This window comes from Dermacentor silvarum, chromosome 1 (genome assembly GCF_013339745.2).
Source record: "Dermacentor silvarum isolate Dsil-2018 chromosome 1, BIME_Dsil_1.4, whole genome shotgun sequence".
In the NCBI taxonomy this organism is placed as follows: Eukaryota; Metazoa; Arthropoda; class Arachnida; order Ixodida; family Ixodidae; genus Dermacentor; species Dermacentor silvarum.
In genome coordinates, this window is record NC_051154.1 from 134,331,150 (window position 1) to 134,350,328 (window position 19,179).

The 19,179-nt window shown below is 49.0% G+C and overlaps 1 protein-coding gene across 1 annotated transcript in view; it reads left to right on the forward strand.

Moving 5' to 3' along the window:
• Nucleotides 1-19,179, forward strand: part of LOC119460212 (large neutral amino acids transporter small subunit 2-like) — a 96,753-nt gene that overhangs the window by 64,925 nt on the left and 12,649 nt on the right. Inside the window, 3 exon segments of the mRNA XM_037721407.2 lie at nucleotides 2,594-2,654; nucleotides 2,656-2,691; nucleotides 4,666-4,815. Of these exon segments, the coding sequence (XP_037577335.2) occupies nucleotides 2,594-2,654; nucleotides 2,656-2,691; nucleotides 4,666-4,815 (247 nt within the window).

Below are 19,179 nucleotides of genomic sequence, written 5' to 3' on the forward strand. Positions count from 1 at the left end.
GGTCCAACGTTGCCACGACGATTGGTTGGTGCCTGGGCCGGTATTTTGTAGCGATGCCTTTCCGATGCTAATGCCTTTTCGCGCTTTTCACCCTTGGTCAGTGGTCAGAGCGACCTTCTGCTCACGTTATCAACTAGATCAGCCGGCCATGAGCGGTGGATGACAAGTCTAGTATAGAATAAGGCATAAGGCATCGCTACAAAATACCGGCCCTGTTCTATAACTGCTTAAGGGCAAGTACTGTTCTGTAAATAAGCGCACATGCTTCTTTTCTTTTCTTGTCGGCGGTGGCGGAGAATTCGAATTCAACTGGCCCGATATGGAACATGTCCATGTGTTTGTTGCTCTAGTTGTTTTGGATGAACTGGGTTCGCGATGAAGTGAATTTTCGTGCTCCTTCATCAAGACGCGGGTTCACCGGAACTTCACGGGTACGTCGTGCAAGTTACGCCTGATGAGAAGACGAGTTGTGAGGACAAATGTGAAACTGAGGAGAGGAGTTGGCCTGACGATCGAGAAGACGTGTACGACAACGATTTAACGATGTCGACGACGGCATAGCGGAAAGGACAAACGCAGTTTCGTGCTTTTAACTGATGTCTTAGTAAAACTTAACCCTGCGGAAATTTCGATACTGCGAAGCGTTACTTTTGGAGTCCGACTCCTGAGCGCACTCCATTGATATTGGAGTGAATTGGAGACGTGTCATGCACTACTCCCTCCGTATTTCGTTGGCTATATGAGGAGATGTCCGCAAAGCACTTGAGGGTCGAAGTGAGATTTAGGAAGTTGACTGGCGCACTTCTACTCTGCCAACAACCGCGCTCGTCGCTCGCCCGCACCGTCTCTTATCTCCACACGGCTCTGACCTTTGTATGCGCTGTGCATTCGCCGCTCAGTTTCCGTTGAAGCGATAGACCGCACGTACCTTCGCCCGCTGCGCGGCGTATGCGCTTGCTGCCAGCGTTTTGACAGTCGTTGGCTGCAGTCATTCAGTGTGATCTATTCATGTTTGTTTGTGCGCGCTCACACCACGCTTGTTCATTCAGTTAGTAATAGCCGGGCCACATTTTACAACGCACGCTACACATGCAATGCTGCCTGGATCGGCAGTGCAGCGCTACAGGTGTGTCCCTTCGCACGCGCTGCCCACGGGCAGCGCTTCTCATCAACACCACCGTTTCACACGCGCCTTCTCGTGGTCATCGAGTCTCTCTTCATGTCGGTCTACTTACGCCGCAGCACACCTGCTTACTTAATCAGCTCATGTTTACTACAATTCATATTGCTACCAAAGCCGCTCACCTTACTTCGTATGACATTGCTGTGTTGCTATCGCATTCATTGCTTCGCCCTTAGGGCGAAACTGTGACTTTTTTGCAACTTTGTCAAGTACTTCATTTAAATTTACTTCTCTTGTTTGTATTCTAAGTATCCACTCCTGCATGGGCCCGAGAAGGGCCTGCAGAATCTGTAAATGAAAAAAAAAAAATACTATTCTAAAGCAGGAGGAAGGGAAGACAAAAATCGCCTAACATCACCACTGTTACGGGCGGGGGTTTGGTAAACCTTCAGCAGCGTCTGCTTGGAGCTCGAACCAGGTTGACCATCGGACAGGGTCCGGCAGGGAAGACGAAGCGACGTAAAAAAAGCAAATAACACAAGTTTAATGCATAGTTACGGGTGAGCGGTGTGAAATTATGGGGTTTTACGTGCCAAAACCACCATCTGATTGTGAGGCACGCCGTAGCGGAGGACTCCAGATTAATTTGGACCACCTGGGGTTCTTTAACGTGCACCTAAATCTAAGTGCACGGGTGTTTTATGCATTTTGCCCCCATCGAGATGCGGCCGTCGTGGCCGGGATTCGATCCCGCGACCTCGTGCCCAACACATAACAACTAAGCAACCACGGCGGGTCGGTTCGCGGTGTGCTCCAAAGAAAACATACAAGAATCGTTGAGCGTGCATGCTCCTGCACGCTAGAGCAAAGCAAAAGTGTTCTTCACGTGGCAGCTTCCTGGCTTTCTTATACCCTCCACCATCCGGGCATTCTCCTTCTCTGCTGCCCCCACTGCAGATGGCCTTGTTAGGAGACACGTCAGGGCAAACAAGACGAAGTAGTGAGGGTGGGTTGCAGTAGTGAGGGTTGGCTGCCGCAGTGATGGCGGGCTGCCGCAGCGGGGGTTGGTGGTCGTAGCGGTGTGAACGTCCCAAGCGGGGGTGAGTTGCCCCAAACGGGGGTGGTTGCCGCAACGAGGATGAACGATCCAAGCGGGGTTGGTGCGTTACAAGCGGGTATGAGCTGGTCGCAAGGCGGCACGGCAGGTTTCGCACATTCTGCGCATACTCCCCTTCGACCCACGCGACGGACACGTCTGTTCATGTTGACGAGCGAGATCGTTAGGCACGCCGTTTCCCATGCGCTTGTAGTTGTTCTGGGCATGGCCGCTCAAAGTGAATCGTAACACCGCGCATATTTTGGCCGCATTTTTTTTTTATTATGAAAAAAGAAAGAAAGAGAGAAAAAAATTTGCGTGCATCGACTGCCTGTACTTTGTGCTGATTACACATACACGTTTGCACTTTTCAGATTATTTTTCATTGGAGCATTGGAAGGGCACCTTCCCATGATATTTGGTATGATAAACACGACCTAAGCTAACTCCGACTCCGCCTCTTTTATTATCTGTAAGTTTCTGATTGTATTTCTTGTTCGCGGGAACATTGGTGTATTTAGGTGTTTTTATTTTGTTGATGCTACTCAACGGGTACTAACAACAGGCTATTTCCGCCTAAGAAAAGCTAGTTTTCATTTCCTACCACTGCATACTACATTATCCATTGAAACCGGATACTACAGTATCCAGTGGTAGGAAATGAAGCATAAATTTACATACAGGTACTTGCACGGCAATAACCAGCCATTGACTTGGTAAAAAAAAGAAGAAAATGCTATAGGACATTCTCCAGCAATATAAAAAAGCAATATATGTGAAATACCTCAAAATAGTGAGTTTCAGGAGCCTATGGCTTTCATGCCTGGTGTTTATTTAAGACTAAACATACTTTTTTTTTTTAAAAAATTGCCTACAGCAGATTGCGTAATCCTAGCCCTTGAGCAGGCATTACTCAAAGATGCCGGCATTACTTGCTCGAGAAATTGGAATGCATAATCGAATAATAACAGAAATTCACTAATTAAGTGTTCATCTAATTTGTTTATGGCATACATTGCAATTTACGAATTGTAGCCACTTAAAATTGTAGCCACTTTGCGTATCCACTCGGAACGAATTTTCAGGATGACACCAGTTTCGAGATAACCATTCCCAAAGCGGGCGACGAAACACATTGGCGTTCCAGTTCAGCTACTTTCTGTGCTTCAATGCATAAAACAGCATTTTTATTAAAAAAAAAAAAGGGGTCTGGAACGACAGGGCATAATCGGTGCAAATTTGATGGCGCATATCTCGAAATCGGTGCCTTGGTCAGAATTTGTTCCAATTGGATATTCGTTGCAAGCTCGCCGGCTGCTATTCGTAAATTGCAACATCTGCCGTAAAGTAATTAGTAAAAAGTTTCATTAGTGAAATCTTGTTAATTATTCGATTAGGCATTTTCGTTTCTCTTGCAAGTAATGTCTGCCGTCTGCTTGTTCGAGTAATCCAGGTCAAGGACTAGAATTATGCTATCTGCCTTTGGTGATTTTTAAAAATTCTGTTTATATTAAAAAAATTCAATAAACAGAACACAAAAACACACCTTGCCTTTTTGGTGAAAACATGTCGCTCGTCATGCTGCCTGACTAACGACCCCACTTTATTAGCAGCGCTCACTCCTTGTAGAACAGTTATCTTACGCTTGTAGCAGAAATCGCAAGCATAAGTAAGTTGTGCTTAAGTTGGCGGTCACTTGAAACGTCCAATAGGCGGCCAGCTCTCGCATTTTGATCTGCCCAATGCAAGCTCGAGTACGCCCCTATATTTGTCGAAAAGCGAATATTGGAAAATACCAGCTATGAAGTTCTCTAACCTAATTCGTTCGAATAAAAGGAGACGTTCCGTTTGAATCCGAATTGTCAATTATTATCGTATCCAACTGCAGAATCCTATGCAGTTCCTCGAATAAGCGATGTGCCAGGTTGTTTTCAATAAACTCGTGTAAAATGCGTATTGATTTTAGGGTACTTTCGGTGGTAGTCGAATGTCGCCGAACCTTTTTTTTTTTTTTTTTGTTCTCTCACGTATTAGGACAGGGTTTAATCTCATATCTCCTGAAGATTTTCCACTAGTCCAAGGATTGTTGCCAGTATGCATTATCTTTAAAGCTGCGGAGCATCGTAATATCAGTGCAAAGGAACGTCGGCAGAGAGCGATTTACTTGACGATGCAGACGTTTCTTGGCGTAATGCTACACAAGTGCTACCGTGCTGTGCGGTGATAGTATGCGGTGACAGTGACTGACTGTGATGGTGTATTTGCTCTCTCTCTCTCTCTACTTTCCTGTCACCTTACCTCCCCTCTCCTTCCCAGCATAGGATAGCAAAACCAATCTTCCCCTCTGGTTAATCTCTCTGCCTCTGCCCTTTCTTCTCTCTCTGTCTCTTCTGCTTCCATGTGAGATGACCGCGCGACAAGGTCTGATGAGAACCTTTGATGCTAGTGTGCAGTGGCGCTGCTGATGTTTGTGACGAGCGACATCTTCGTCCTCATCAACTACTTGAGCTTCAACCAGTGGCTCTGGGTGGGCGTCTCCATCCTGGGCATGCTGTGGCTGCGTTACAAAAGACCAAACATGCACAGGCCAATCAAGGTTTGTGCCTCTTGTGTGATGGGTTAAGCTTGGGTTTGACTGCTGTGTCACTGTGCGTGTATTATGTTATATCTGTATTTTCTTCATCTGTGCGTCTGCTCGTTTTGGACCCCGTACTCACATACGTGTTCGGAACTTATGTGCGCACGTGGAAGGACTCAGTATAGTGTGCAGTGCGATCTGACCTCGTGTTTTGTCATTGTATATCCTAGTGCGTCCAGGACTACGCGTGGACTTCATTTACGCGCATATCTAACTCCGCTCAATATTTCTGGAACCTATGCAGTTACTTCTTCTTTTACAATATTTTTCCTATTATTATTACTATTACGTGAAAAGCAGTAGCCGTCAGCATTATAAGTGACTAAATATATTTCTTTTATTTTCATAGAACGTGGTGAGGTAGCATTTCGACCCAGGGAGAGACCGAATCGCATGCAGCGTTACCATGGTTCACTGCACGCACGTAACATACTGTGGCACATCCACACAGTAGCCATTGCCGCCATTACTAAAGGGCTTCTGAGCGATGACCGCTTTAACGTGTGAAGCTTCGAGCCAAAATAAACCTTATCGATTATGACGTAGTAAACTCGTCTAAAAGAAAGAAAAAAAAAGTGCTTTTCCTTTGCATTTAGCAAGAGCGGATGAAACTGCCCCTTTCACAAATACCGAAAAAAATAATGGTAAATCAAACCGTCTGAGTGTCTTTATTACACTGTCATTGACTTATAAGTGATTGTTGTAACCGGTAAAAATTATATCTGTACCGACTTTAAATGAACATTAAAGAGAAACGTGAAATTAGTTTCGAATAGTAGACTACTTTTTCAAAACTCAATAGGCATTTCTTCAGCGAAAAAAAAATAGTTATTAGTAGAAAAAATGAAGGAAGCAATTTAATTTTCAACAGAGTGCCAAAAAAAAAATGGCGCCGAGGACGTCCAATATCACTGTTTTCCATAATGTTTGCCTATTTAGGCCCTTGCGGTGCAGAAGTGGCGCACTAAAATTGGGTAGTTGGATAATTTTTACTTCCAAATGAAGCGTAAGCTTTCTGTTTTAAATATCGATGAACGATCATCTAGCCTCGTGCAGACGCTGCCAGAGTCTATGACGTCACCGGGACCTGAGGGGGAATTTTTAAGGTGGCGTCGCCGCCTGGGCTTTCGCTTTGTGTGCTTTACGTCTTACAGAGCTTACGATCACGGGGCAGAACTGACCTATTTGCAAATACAACAGTCTGAACCTGCTAATATTCTGAAAATTTTATTTGTCTTTAATGTCCCTGTAAAGGCCACCACACAGACATTATACATTCGGGTGTGGGTCGCACTTGGGCCATTCCGCGTCAAATGCACCCGATATTGAGCTCTTCTATCACCGATTTCTTTATTTGCGTACTTGTGACCGGAAAAAATACTTGTTCGGTTTCTGGTCGCCATTCTGTTATCGCGGATGCGGCGAAGACGTCGTTTGGAAAAAAAAAAAAATTCGCGGACGATTACGATACCGCCCAATGCGAAATTTAAACGCAGCCGGTATATCGCGTTTTTCATTTCGCGATATACCGGCTGGCGCGGACAATCTGTCTCGTGCGACACGTTGCAAACGGAGCGAAATGTGGCGTGACTGCCTCGCTAATCTGGAGATCGCGAAAGCCAGCACGTGGCTGACGCGTGGGCGCGATTCACAGCAGCTGCTGCCAGCAAGTTTACCAGACGACGCGCGCTACTCTGGCGCCATCTCGTAGCCATCGTCGCCGCACTACGCTTTTCTACTCACGCTTTCGCCATACCCTCCTCCGCTTTCCGCCTCACGGTTCCCCTGCACCCTCCTTTTCGCTTTCCTCCTCGCGTCTTTCATCTCCGCGTTCGCTTTCACCTTTCGCTGAGCTCGTTCGCTCGGTTACGCCGCCGCCTCCGCCGCCGACTCTCACAACAGGAACGGGCGCCTAAGATCTTAGCTACCCGGAGCGTCAAATAAATATGTGCCATTTAAAACGGCTCATCAGTATGCTGTCTGTGCGAAACTATACCTCAGCGTTGACGAAACAACGTGGCAGAAATTGACTGGATTCATGTTTTTGAAAGTAACTCTTTCCTTGTCTTAGGAAATAGATCCGTTTGATCAGTCGTTTGCAAGAAACTGCCTAGAACGTTTTTGGAATTTTTCAACAAGAGACGTCGTCCACTTGGTACGTCGAAGACAACTCTTTAGTTTGCCCTGATCATTTACCTATGTCTGGCTCATCGTCTTGAAAAATGACGAGTTCGGCCTGATCTACCTCCAAAGGTTACATCTATCGCGCCTTTTATTTCGCAATGTGAACAGCGCCAAATTACCGTCTTTTGCCACTTTGGCTTCGAAACATTTTACTGAGACCTTGTACTACTTCCGCGTATGTTAATCAGTGAGAATTCCTTCTGTTTGACGCCGCATTAATATGAAATTAACATTATCGTCTCCCAAGTTTATAAATATAGAAAAAATGATGGTCTGCAACATGAGCACTGGTCCTTGTATTAACTGCAAACTAAGCATCGCATAGTGTATCTGCACAAAGCACCGGCACTGCTGTGGCGCCGTAACTGAAGGCGGGCCGTGAAGAGAACGTCCGGAGCAAACCAACTTCTGAAATGCTGCATCTGCGTTAGAACAGCAGTGACAGTGCCTGTGACCGCCTGTTCGCAAAGAACTGCAGCCAAGTTGGCTGCAGTAGTATGACGCAGACAGATTGTTCGGATCATTGAACGTAAGTCTACAAGATTATCAGGACATGTGGTTAGTTTTATAAGTGAATTGCTTTATATGTGCTTCATGGTGTGCATCCAGGGTGCTCCATATTATTCTTGAGACAGGTATTGCTCATATTTTGTGGGTCATTTAATGCATTGTAAATAAGGCCGATATTTTTATTCACTGCTTTTCCTGAGAATCGGACTTTTTCCAGTCCCCGCTATAGAAGCTTGGTTTGGCCGGTATTCTATGTTAAAGACGTAAATGGCTGTATGATGCGCAGCCTCTTCCATGCTCTTGTTCAGTAGCTTCCCAGATAAGTATGTCGACCATGTGCCAGAGCAGTCCATCCAAGCCGTGCAGGGTACCCATCACGCGCCTCTGTTAATGTTCTGGAGCTCACAGAATCCCGAAGGGCAAGCAATTGAAGCAGAATCTCATGAATGGCTTGATGAACGCCGTAAGATGATTGGTAGGTACTGTCACAGAAATTGGCAAAATCCGGAATTTACGCAGATGTTGAACACCTTCGCTGATTAGAACATTCCCACGTGTGTTCGAAGGCTGGTACGGGATGCCATTCGCGAAGCACGTGATCGTTAAGCTCTTTGTAATAGACATAAATCAGTAAATCAGTGGACAGCTTGCAGAAGCCGACCATGAGGGAACACCGGGTAGTCGGAATCTGTGACGTGGGTAATGACTCCGATGCCCTTCATTCTCTCTAGCTCTTCCCTTCAAATTCGGATAGAGTGGTACGAGCACGCACGTTCTGGGTTGGCCGGGAGCGAACGGGATGGCAACTTAGCGCAACTACCCGCCTCGGCGGTTCCGTGGCTATGGCTTCCTGCTGCAGAGCTGGAGGTCGCGGGCTTGATCGCCAGCCGCGGCAACCGCATTCCGATGAGGGCAGAGTGCAAAAATAGAATAAGTGCATGTTGAATAACCCAAGGTGGTTGAAATTAACCTAGAGCCTCGATTATGGCGTGTCTCATGGCGCGCGTGTTGCTTAGGGACATTCAACCCCATAATTTGATTTGCATTGTTTTTTCGCTTGATGCAGCTGTATGTGGTATTCAGTGCCCGTTCTTCCGAGCCATTGGAACGCGCTAGGAAATCCGGTCTGAACGCATACTACTTCTATTCTACCTAGATTTGGTATCGGTCGCAGACCCTTTATAACTGGTCTCCAGAGTGAAGGTTCTTACAGGCTCAACACTTTCAAGGACTTTCCTTGATTTTTCTACGTCAATTTGAAGCGAGTAATTCCTTCAATCCACGGAAACTGGCTATCAGGTCCCTGCAACCGGCAACTGGGAAGTTGTAAGGACAGAGTACTGAACTGTTCCTGAAACATATGCTCTGGTATAATGGTATAAGCCGAGCGAGTGCTGTTCGATTGTTTTTATACCTCAAGGATGATAAAACTTCCCATGCTTCCGCAGATTCCTGCGGTGAGCCGAGGCCAAGAATTCCTGGCTCGTGTTTTTTGATGTTCTAAACTGTCGGATCCGAGTGATCTCTTTTGTTATCCTTTTGGTACACAGCGTATTTTGCTTACTACTGAGCTTTGACCTGTCGCACTTTTCCGCAGCAGCTGTGTCGACCTCGTTACTTTTGAAAATTGTGTGGTTTGCCTATGAGCTCATCCAGTTTTGTCACCGATGGAGTTTTCGGTGAAAGCGATGCCTGGAGTTTTGATCGCTGGGCTGACTCCTGCCTCTGAAGGGCGCTCACTTCCGCGAACTTGTTCATAATCGAGAACACCATGCTTTGAAGCCGAAATGTTTTCTCGCGTTGTCTCGCGACGTTTAAAGCCTTCTGGAGGTGGATGCTTCAGTGGATCTGCAATGCTTTTGAGGCACTTCGGTCCCAGTTTGACAAGTCGATTGCGGATGAGTTCCTTGATACGATTGGGAAGGGTGCCATAACTGCATGTCTCATCCAGTGCATTTTGCGCGGTGGCTGATTCTTCCATGGCTTTGCCGCTTCGTGCTCGCGGGTGTTGAATTTGGCTTGTTCAAAGATGACGTTACGACGCGGAATGATGTGATATAAAGCTTTTAAAGAAAGCCCTAACACATTCATTGTTTAACTTGAAAGTATTCAGTACTGCCTCTGCCTGCAAAACCATCAGATAAATAAAGATGCCCACCTAGGTTTGCTGTGATTTGTCGCAGAATTCGGAGCCCGCGTAGTAGCGCAGAAAGTATTTCCTTCAGGAACGCCATTCCTAGATTGCCGCGAAGATGAACGGGTCCGGTGGCATTATCTGACACAGAGCCATTGACGACTCGGCCGGCTTGTCTTTCGGTGCGGTGATCGAGGGACCGTGGCCCGCATTTACAAAAGCTTTTACGCTAGAATTGTTCGTAAGAGCAAAGTTCAGCCAACCCTGATGAGGCTGGACATATTGATAGGGAACAGCCGCCACAGTGTGGCTGCACTGAAGAGTAGGAAGACGACGTGTTCCCGATTGATATAGGATTGCCATTTTGGCCACCGTTGGCCTACGTGTAAATATATTGTAAATAGGCTTGCGCATCAGCTACACGTAACATTATTGGTGGAGGTGGACGTTCCCCGTACCCTCCATGGAGCTTCGCAGCGGTCGCAACGCCGACAATGCAACTTCGGCTCCTGCTTGCGGCACTTCATCTACGCAAGCATCTACGCCTGAGGCCACGACCTACGTCACGATTTCCCCCCTCGGGGTCTTGACGTTTTCACTGGAGTCGGTGGTTGTGATATTGGTGACTGGCTCCGCTTGTACGAAGCACCAGTCACAGGTATTGAGTTGGTCGCCAACTCAATGCAAAGAAGGCCTTTGCCACACGCGTATAGCCGTCGACCGAGTCCTATACGTGTCGTAAATTCTCGACGTCTTGGCCCTCTGTAGCAAGGCCGACCCGAGCATGTCGGAGGACGATGAGGTTGGTCACGTCCTCAAATGCATTGCTGACGACGCCTTCAATCCACTGGTGTTTAACAACTTTACCAGCATCGATACGATCCTCAAAGAATGCCGCCGTCTCGAGCATGCTAAAAGCCGCCGGGTATCCCAACACATCACGCGCATTCCCAACACAGCTACTACGTCATCTTGTGACGACCTCTTCCACCAGCCATCGCGATGTGGCAACTTAACCCGCATCATTCGTCGTGAGGTCGAAGCAGCACAACCGGTGGCCACTGCATTCCCGTCATCTGATCCTTCTCCGGCGACGACCTCCTTGATACAGGCCTTCATCCGTCAAGAATTGTCCAACGTCGGCCTTCACTCCGTTCGTCCCGTGCGCTCTGAACCTCTTTATTCACCCACGTTCCCTCCTCGCTCCTCTTACTCCACTTATGGACAGCGCAATCCGTCCGAATGGCGCACCATGGACGACAAACCGATATGTTTTAACTGCCGACACATCGCGCGCGTCCGATACGCGAGCAATACGCGTATCGCTCGCCACTGCCGCAGCCGCTGGACTTCTCCGACACGCTATTCTTCTGCCTACCACCCTCGTCCCTCTAGTTCGTCCATTTCATTCGCTCCTTCTATGCCCAACCCATCATCTGACTCTGCGACACCTCTGACAAGACCCCGATACGCCCGCTCACATTCTCCCTACCGCCGTCAATCTCGTTCGCCTCCGCCACGCCGTGCTCCTTCTCCGATCTATTAGCAGCACCCCCGACCGGAAAACTAGACAGTGCAGCTTCTCGAGGTGGAGCTGCATTGACGACATTGCCACGGTATCCTCGCTTGACCTTACCCACGAACCAGGGCCCGAATTCAAAAAGCTATTCGTTCGTAAGTGCTCCATCCCATTGGTCGGTCATCTTCAGTAATTATATGTCCAGCATCAGGATTGACTGGAATTTTCTCTTACGAACAATCATAGCGTAAGAAGTCTTTGTGAATTTGGGCCCAGACTCTTTTGGACGTTTTATTTGACGATGTTCCTGTGTGCGCGTTGATTGACACCGGTCGCATGTGGTATTATGAGTGCTGCGCTTACCCGTCGGCTCAAGAATATTCTGACACCTGCCCCGAACCGAGCCGTGCAAGTCGCCGATGGAGGGACCGTCGTTATTGTTGGCATGTGCTCTGCCCGACTCGCCATCTCTGCGAGCAACACCGTCGTTCTCTTCACCGTCAACGAGCATTGCTCTCACGAACTCATTCTCGGTCTGGATTTTCTCGCCACTCATTCTGCCCTCTGAATGTTCGGCCGGCCCACTACGCCTTGACTTGCCTCTTCTTGCCGACCCTGTGGACCCGCCTCAGAGCTGTTTATACTACTTGGATTTTATTCGCCTCCGGCCTAACTCTGTGACACACGTCGACTTGTTTTCCACACCAGCTGTACCTGACGGCAATTACATGGTCGCACCAATTCCGGCTATGATGCTTACACATAGTGTTACCGTTCCGCACACTCTGCTGACAATTACTGGTAACCGCATCTGCCTTCCTCTTGTCAATTTCGCGCTAACCGTGCAAGTCCTCCCACAAGGGATCTCATTGGCTGAAATTATCACTCTGCAGGATGATCAGATCGAGCCCTTCACAGTCGAATATTGTTGCAGCTCAGCCCAAACAGCGACGTCATCCCACGGCGGTGACGTCGACGTTGAGAAAATGGTTTCCTCTGACCTTACCCCTGCTCAAGCTGAAGCCCTCTTCCGCGTTCTTGAAGGCTGTCGCGACATTTTTATTTTGACCATTGACCCTTAGGATAAACGTCCGTTGTGACCCATCGCATAAACGCTGGCGCTGCGCACCCTATTCACCGACGTCCATATCGTGATTCCGCGTCGGAACGAGCACTTATCCAACAGGAAGTAAAGAAGATGCTTGAAAAGGACATTATCGACCCTTCCTGTAGTCCCTGAGCTTCTCCCGTCGTACTTGGCAAAAAGAAGAATGGAACGTGGCGCTTTTGTGTAGATTATCGCCACCTGAACAATCACAAAAAAACGACGTTTAGCCTTTGCCACGTATTGATGACGCTCTAGGCTGCCTGTACGGTGCCACTTATTCTAACACGAAACTGTTTTATTCCGGGTTTCACGACTGATTTCCGGCAACGGATGTAACTGGTGTGATAGTCGCCATCTAGGAGCGGTGAAGCGAATCACTGCATTGTGACACTAACGAGCGCCGACAGGGAGCGCTTCGGTAGTCACAGCACAGCGGAGGGTCCAACGCGGTGTAGCCAAAGAATAAACAACCAAGTATAGCCTCGTGCATAGTTTCATACAATAATTATACAATAAATAATCATACAATACAAACATTACTAATATTGTCTGACCTCAGGATTCGAACACAAGAACTCTGGAAGAGAAACCCGGTGTTGAAACCATTACGCCACGGACGAACTCCTCGACAGACGAAATAAAATGCCCTTATGAATTTATCACGGGCAAGCTAGTGCATTGAGACGTTTGGCGTGTTTCGATTTGGGCCCCTGGCCAAGCTGAACCGTTGTAATTAGCAGCGATTGTGTGTGTTCGCAGCGTCTTATACTTCTAAATGTATACATTCTACGGATATTTACGACAATGGAGGCATATGAAGCGCAATAAACGAAGTCACAAGAACGTCTAAATCCACAAGCACGAAGATCATGTACTTGCCATCATTCCCATGGTGGCTGAACGATTGCAACGCCAGAGTATGTGGCCCCGTGTAGGCAGTTACCGCACATGGTTTGTCCATATAGGTGTTCTTTGGTTTGGCTTTCGCGTCGGATTAGCCTATGGCGCCTCGTCGCTTACGGATAGCGGCTTCAACATGCATAAGCAGTGCATCGCCTACTGCTTCGCTTGCGATGGCACCACTTAAGACAACTGCTGCGCTAAGCGGCGCAGAAAGGCAACGACGTCGCCGGGCGAATCTGGCTTTGCTCCGGCGAGACACACTCCAGCGTGAAGCAGAACGCCTTAGAGCGTTCGCGGCGCACAGTGCATACTCTGCTACTCGCATTCCTGTCGCTGAGCGCGTCGCAGTTCGACTGGCTGCCCTAGCTACTGCGGAGCCGGATCAGAATGCTCGCACCTTCGCCGAAGCCACTCGCCAGCAGGACGGCGCTCGCCAACAGGTTGCCGCGCATCGAGCAAACCTGCAACACGGTCGCCTACTCGCAAATTGTGCGCCTTTCGCTGCAACATACCGTGAGTTCACGAAGCAAAAATGCAACAGCTTCTATGAAGACACGTTTCACTTTCGTGTTCTACCGATTCCTATGAAAGAGGGATCAACAATAATTTTTCTTCTGTTGACCTACGTTCCGGCTACTGGCAGATTGCCGTCGACGACATGGACCTAGAGAAGACAACTTTTATTACCCCTGACGGTCTTTATTAGTTCAAGGTGATGCCTTTCAGTCTCTGTAACGCGCCGGCCACCTTCGAACGAATGATGGACTCTTTGCTTCAGGGGTTGAAGTGGTCCACCTGTTTGTGATATCTGGACGACGTCATCGTTTTCTCGCCCACATTCGACACGCATCTCGATCGTCTTTCAGCGATTCTTGACGTGTTCCGCCGGGCCGGTCTCCAGTTGAAGCTCTTCAATATGTCACTTCGCTCGCCGCCAAATCGCCGTCCTTGGACACCTCGTGGATGCCAGAGGCGTGCGACCTGAACCGGAAAAACTTCGCACCGTTACGAACTTATCTGTCCCGAATTCTACAAAGGATGTTCGTAGTTTCGTAGGGCTGTGCTCCTATTTCCAGCGCTATGTAAAGGATTTTGCGACCATTGCACGTCCCTTTACCGACCTCTTGAAGAAAGACGCCCCGTTTTCTTGGGGTCCTGATCATGCCTCATTTTTTTCTCATCTCACTAATCTCCTTACCACGCCTCCAATCCTAGTCAACTTTGACCCGTCTGCATCAACGGAAGTTCGAACTGATGCCAGTGGTCACGGCATAGGAGCTGTATTAGTGCAACGCCAGCGTGGACATGATCGCGTTATAGCCTATGCCAGCCGACTGTTATCACTCGCCGAGCGCAATTATTCAATCACAGAGCGCGAGTGCCTTGCTCTTGTGTGGGCTGTTGCGAAGTTTCGTTCATACTTGTACGGACGCCCATTCTGTGTCATCACTGATTACCACGCTCTCTGCTGGCTATCCTCGCTCAAGGAGCCCACGGGACGACTCGCTCGCTCGGCTTTACGCCTGCAAGACTATACCTTCTCCGTCGTGTGTGAGACGGGACGCTTGCACCAGGATGCAAATTGTTTTTCTCGCTACCTCGTGGAAGAACCGGCAGATGCGGACGCCATCGCTTCCGTTTTCTCTTTGTCACAGTTGCTTCAAATCAGCAACGAGCAACGCCGCGATCCTTCGTTACGAGCGAACCCTCATAGACCGGCTGGTGTCACCGCCTGGTGAGGTCTCTCTCCGGATGTTCCTCCTGCATTATACAGCCGCAATTTTGATCCTAACGGCCCTGACCTTCTGCTCGTCATTCCATGACATCTGCGTTCGACTGCCCTCCGCCAACTTCACGACGCTCCCTTGGCTGGGTACTTAGGGCGTCTCTCGCGCATACGACCCTGTAGGCGGTCGCTTCTTTTGGCCGGGTCTCGCCCGCTCTGTGCGGCGTTACGTTGCCGCTTGTGAGCCAACGCCGGAAGAAGCCCTCCGCGCTTCCAGCTGGATGTCTCCAGCCAATTGACGCCCCCCCCCCCCCCCCCCCCGCCCGAAGCATTTTTCCGAGTTGGTCTAGACCTTCCTGGGCATTTTCCTCTCTCGAGCTCTGGAAATAAATGGGTCGCCGTCGCTACTTATTACACTATACGTGGTACGCCATCACCAGAGCCCTCCCGACAAGTTGCGCTACTGACGTCTGTGACTTTCTACTTTACGGCATCATTTTAGTGCATAGTGCTCCGCGCCAATTACTAACTGACCGTGGCCGTAGCTTTTTCTTGGCAGTCGCCGAAGTCATCCTCCGCTCCTGCTCGACACAGCACAAATTCAGCACGTCATACCACCCACAGACCAGCGGCCTCACCGAGCGCCTCAACCGGACCATCACCGACATGCTTTCCAAGTACGTTGCGGCCGACCACCACGACTGGGATCTTCATTTACCATATGTGACATTCGCGTATTATTCATCGCGTCACGACACCGCCGGCTGTTCACCATTCTATCCCCTATACGGCCGAGAACCCACGTTGCCCTTGGACGCGTTGCTGCTCTCGACCGCACGTTTTGTCACTGAAAACGCCCGCGACGCGATCGCACGCGCCGAGCACGCGCGGCAGCTTGCCCGCACCCGTCTAGATGCTTCACAGGAGCATCAGAGACGCCTCTATGATTGCCACCATCGCGACATGCACTTTTCTCCGAGTTCTCTCGTGCTCCTCTGGTCACCCATCCGCCGTGTGGGTTCACACTGATCCATACCGTGTGGTGCGACAAGTGACCGATGCCACATACGAAATCGTCCCCGCTGACCCCTCAGCGTCGTCGTCAGCTGCAAGTGACATCGTTCACGTAGCGAGACTAAAGCCCTACCCCACACCTTTCACCACGGATGTGTAGTTTAAGCACTGGATAGCGAGAGAGAGAAACGGAGGGGGGGGAGGGGAGGCAGGGAGGTTAACCTGAAAAGATTCTGGTTTGCCACCCTGCACTGGGGGAAGGGCAAAGGGAAATGAAAGGCGGAAGAATAGGGGAGAGAAAAAGCAGTCACGAAAAAAAAAATAAAAAGAATTTAAAAAATAGACGAGGTTGGAAACGTCCGTGAGAACAGTGTGTCAGATAGTCCACTCGAACGTAAAAACTTCAAGAGTGCCTTGACTGACTTATTGTGTGACGATTGTATAGGCCGGCGTTCCAGGACTGTCTGCTCCGAAAGCGACCGGGTCGTCAAAACGCGTCATCGCGGTCGCAATTGACTACCGGGACGGTGCTTCTACTGTCGGGGGTGATGACACGGAACAGCGGCCACAGTGTGGCTGCACTAAAGAGGAGGAAGACGACGTGTTCCCGGTTGATATAGAGTCACCGTTTTGGCCACCGTTGGCCTACGTTTAAATATATTGTAAATAGCCTTGCGCATCAGCTACACGTAACAATATTATTAGCGACGGCGGGCGGCCAATGGTAAAGAGCACTTACAAACGAAAATCGAACCCCGTGGTCACTAAAAAAAAGTTCTTCCGCTAAAAATTCTCGCAAGAACACATGCCAGCCAATCGGGATTCAGGAATATCATTAGCGAAGGCCCAATGGCAACCAGTACTTACGAATGAAGAGTTTTGTGAGTTCGGCCCCATGACCCGTATTCACAAAACGATGTTACGTTACAATTGTTCGTAAGAGAACATTCCAGCAAATCCTGACGCTGGGCATATTATTAGCGAAGGCGACCTGCCAAATGGCAAAGAGCACTTGCGAAAGAAAAGCTTCAGGAATTCGGCCGCGACCCGTGGGACGTCCCGGCGTATGGGCTCTGCTTTTTCTGTTGTCTGCATTCGTGCTATAGAGAAACAGACCCATTGCGTAAGAATAGGGCTTCTCGAGCACCCGTAACGCTCGCGCGAATTACCGCTGATTACTTGTTATCCCGCCATGCTGACCGATAGGGGTGCGCTCTTATGTTACAATGTGCTAAACCATATTCGTGCCTAGACGGAATAAACTGGTGTGGGCTTTACAACCTGTAGGAAACTGTCACGCGACCACATTCATAGAGTTAGGGTCATAAGGTAAGTTAATAATAATGATATACAGTCCTAATTGTTATTATTAATGTTGTCAAAATGATCGCCGAGAGTAGAAGTAAGAGCTGACTCGAAACTGCCGCCAGGACGTCGTTCATTGTGGTAATGTTGCCCGCGCGCGCGCGTGTGTGTCTTTGTGCGTGTGTTGCTGAAGGAAGCATGTGAGCTTCTAAAGATGACAAACGTCGATGTGGTTGGCTCCTCTTATGCGTACTTCGTTGCAGTGTCAATTCCTGCTAACTCCGCCGATGTTGAGGCTGCATACGGTATGCAAAAAACCCGTTGGACTTCAGCTAACCATGGGAAAACAAATATGCAACATGTAGGTTTTTTTCAACAATTGAACCTTTGGTGGACACCCTCTGCAGCTTTTAGAGTTGAAGTAGTGCCCCGGAATAATGTTTAATTCTTAGCATTGTCAATTTTATTCAGCTAAGTGGGTTCTTGTGCAATAAAATAAAAGTTGGCTCAGGGCAGCAAACATAACATGCCTGTAACCTCATCCATCTGCGATGCACCACTTTTATTAACGCGATAGCATTAAGGGCCCCGTGTCGCAGAAAATTCGGCGTTGGCGTGGATGTCGGCGTCCGTGGCGGAGAAAATCATCCCCAACCACCCCGACGGCGCAGGCCCTCCGCGTGGCTGCAAGGTGTTGGTGAACAAAAATTGAATTTCTCACAGTGAAATCCGTCAGAAAAATAGTAAAGTACGACTTAACCACAACCTACAGACATGGTGGCGTCGGATTATAATTTGAAGTTTACAGAAAACGTAATTCTGTTACGAGGAAACTCATACACAAACCCTTTTCCAGCATTTCTACCATATCAACAGCGGCGCGCTCGGGTCGTTTACTTGCGAAAATGCTATCCAGATGGCGCTCGCATCCTCGGCAGGTCCAATTGGGACCTCGCCTGCCTAATGCGTTTTTGCGTTTTGGACACGCGCGCGCGTCGGGGCAATAGCAAACAATTAATAAAATAAAAAAAAGGTACTAGGGCTTTCACATTTTAATATAAGACGACTTATATCGCCCCTGGAAAAACGTCTTCCCAGCAATGCATTTTTGTCTAAAAGTGAAGCCGACTTTAAGGGGATCGGTGTATGCTTGGTCTTTGTAAGCTGGCTTTCCCGCGCTCTGTGTTGCAGTGAAGCCAACTGAAAGAAAAATGCGATGCGAACGGGGCCCGATAACGTTATCGCGTTCCACTCTTAAAGGCGAAGCTTAAGCGTCTTTCATTTTTGCGATATCAATTATATGGACAATTCCAGGCGAATTTTTGTTGTCGCCGTCGGCATTGTGGTGATGTTCCGTATAAAGTGCAAGTGCGATAAGATCGCGGCCCCGTACCGTATGCTGTAGGTGCATGGGAAAGTGTACGTGGGCGAGCCGAGAAAGATGGTGCTTTGTTGCGCGCGCAAGGGAGGAGGGCGGGGAGGATCCGCGTCATCTTCTCGTGCGCGCAACGGGGGAGCTGAGTGATGTGTACGGCGCTAGCACGGAAAGGGGAGAGGGAAGGTTAACGGGCCTCCCTTGTCCTCCGGCCGCGGCTGCGCATGGCGCGGCTGAGCGCTGCCGCGCGCGCCCTATCTTGGAGGTAATCTGAGTTGTGTGCAGAGGCTAGTGTTGTGCCATAGTACGTGCCAACCCTATCATCGAGGCGACAGGAACTCCAATTTATCCGCGTTGAATGGATTCGTCGCGGGTAATTGCAAGCAGCACCGACCATCATCGCCATCCGTCCCTCTGGGTCCTGTCGACGAGTCGCCAAGGGGACGCGACGACACAATACGACGCGGGTGACGTCAGCAACCGTCCGGCCTGGGTCCTGTCGACGAGGAGTCGCCGGCAAGGAGATTTAAGGAAGAACCGGCCC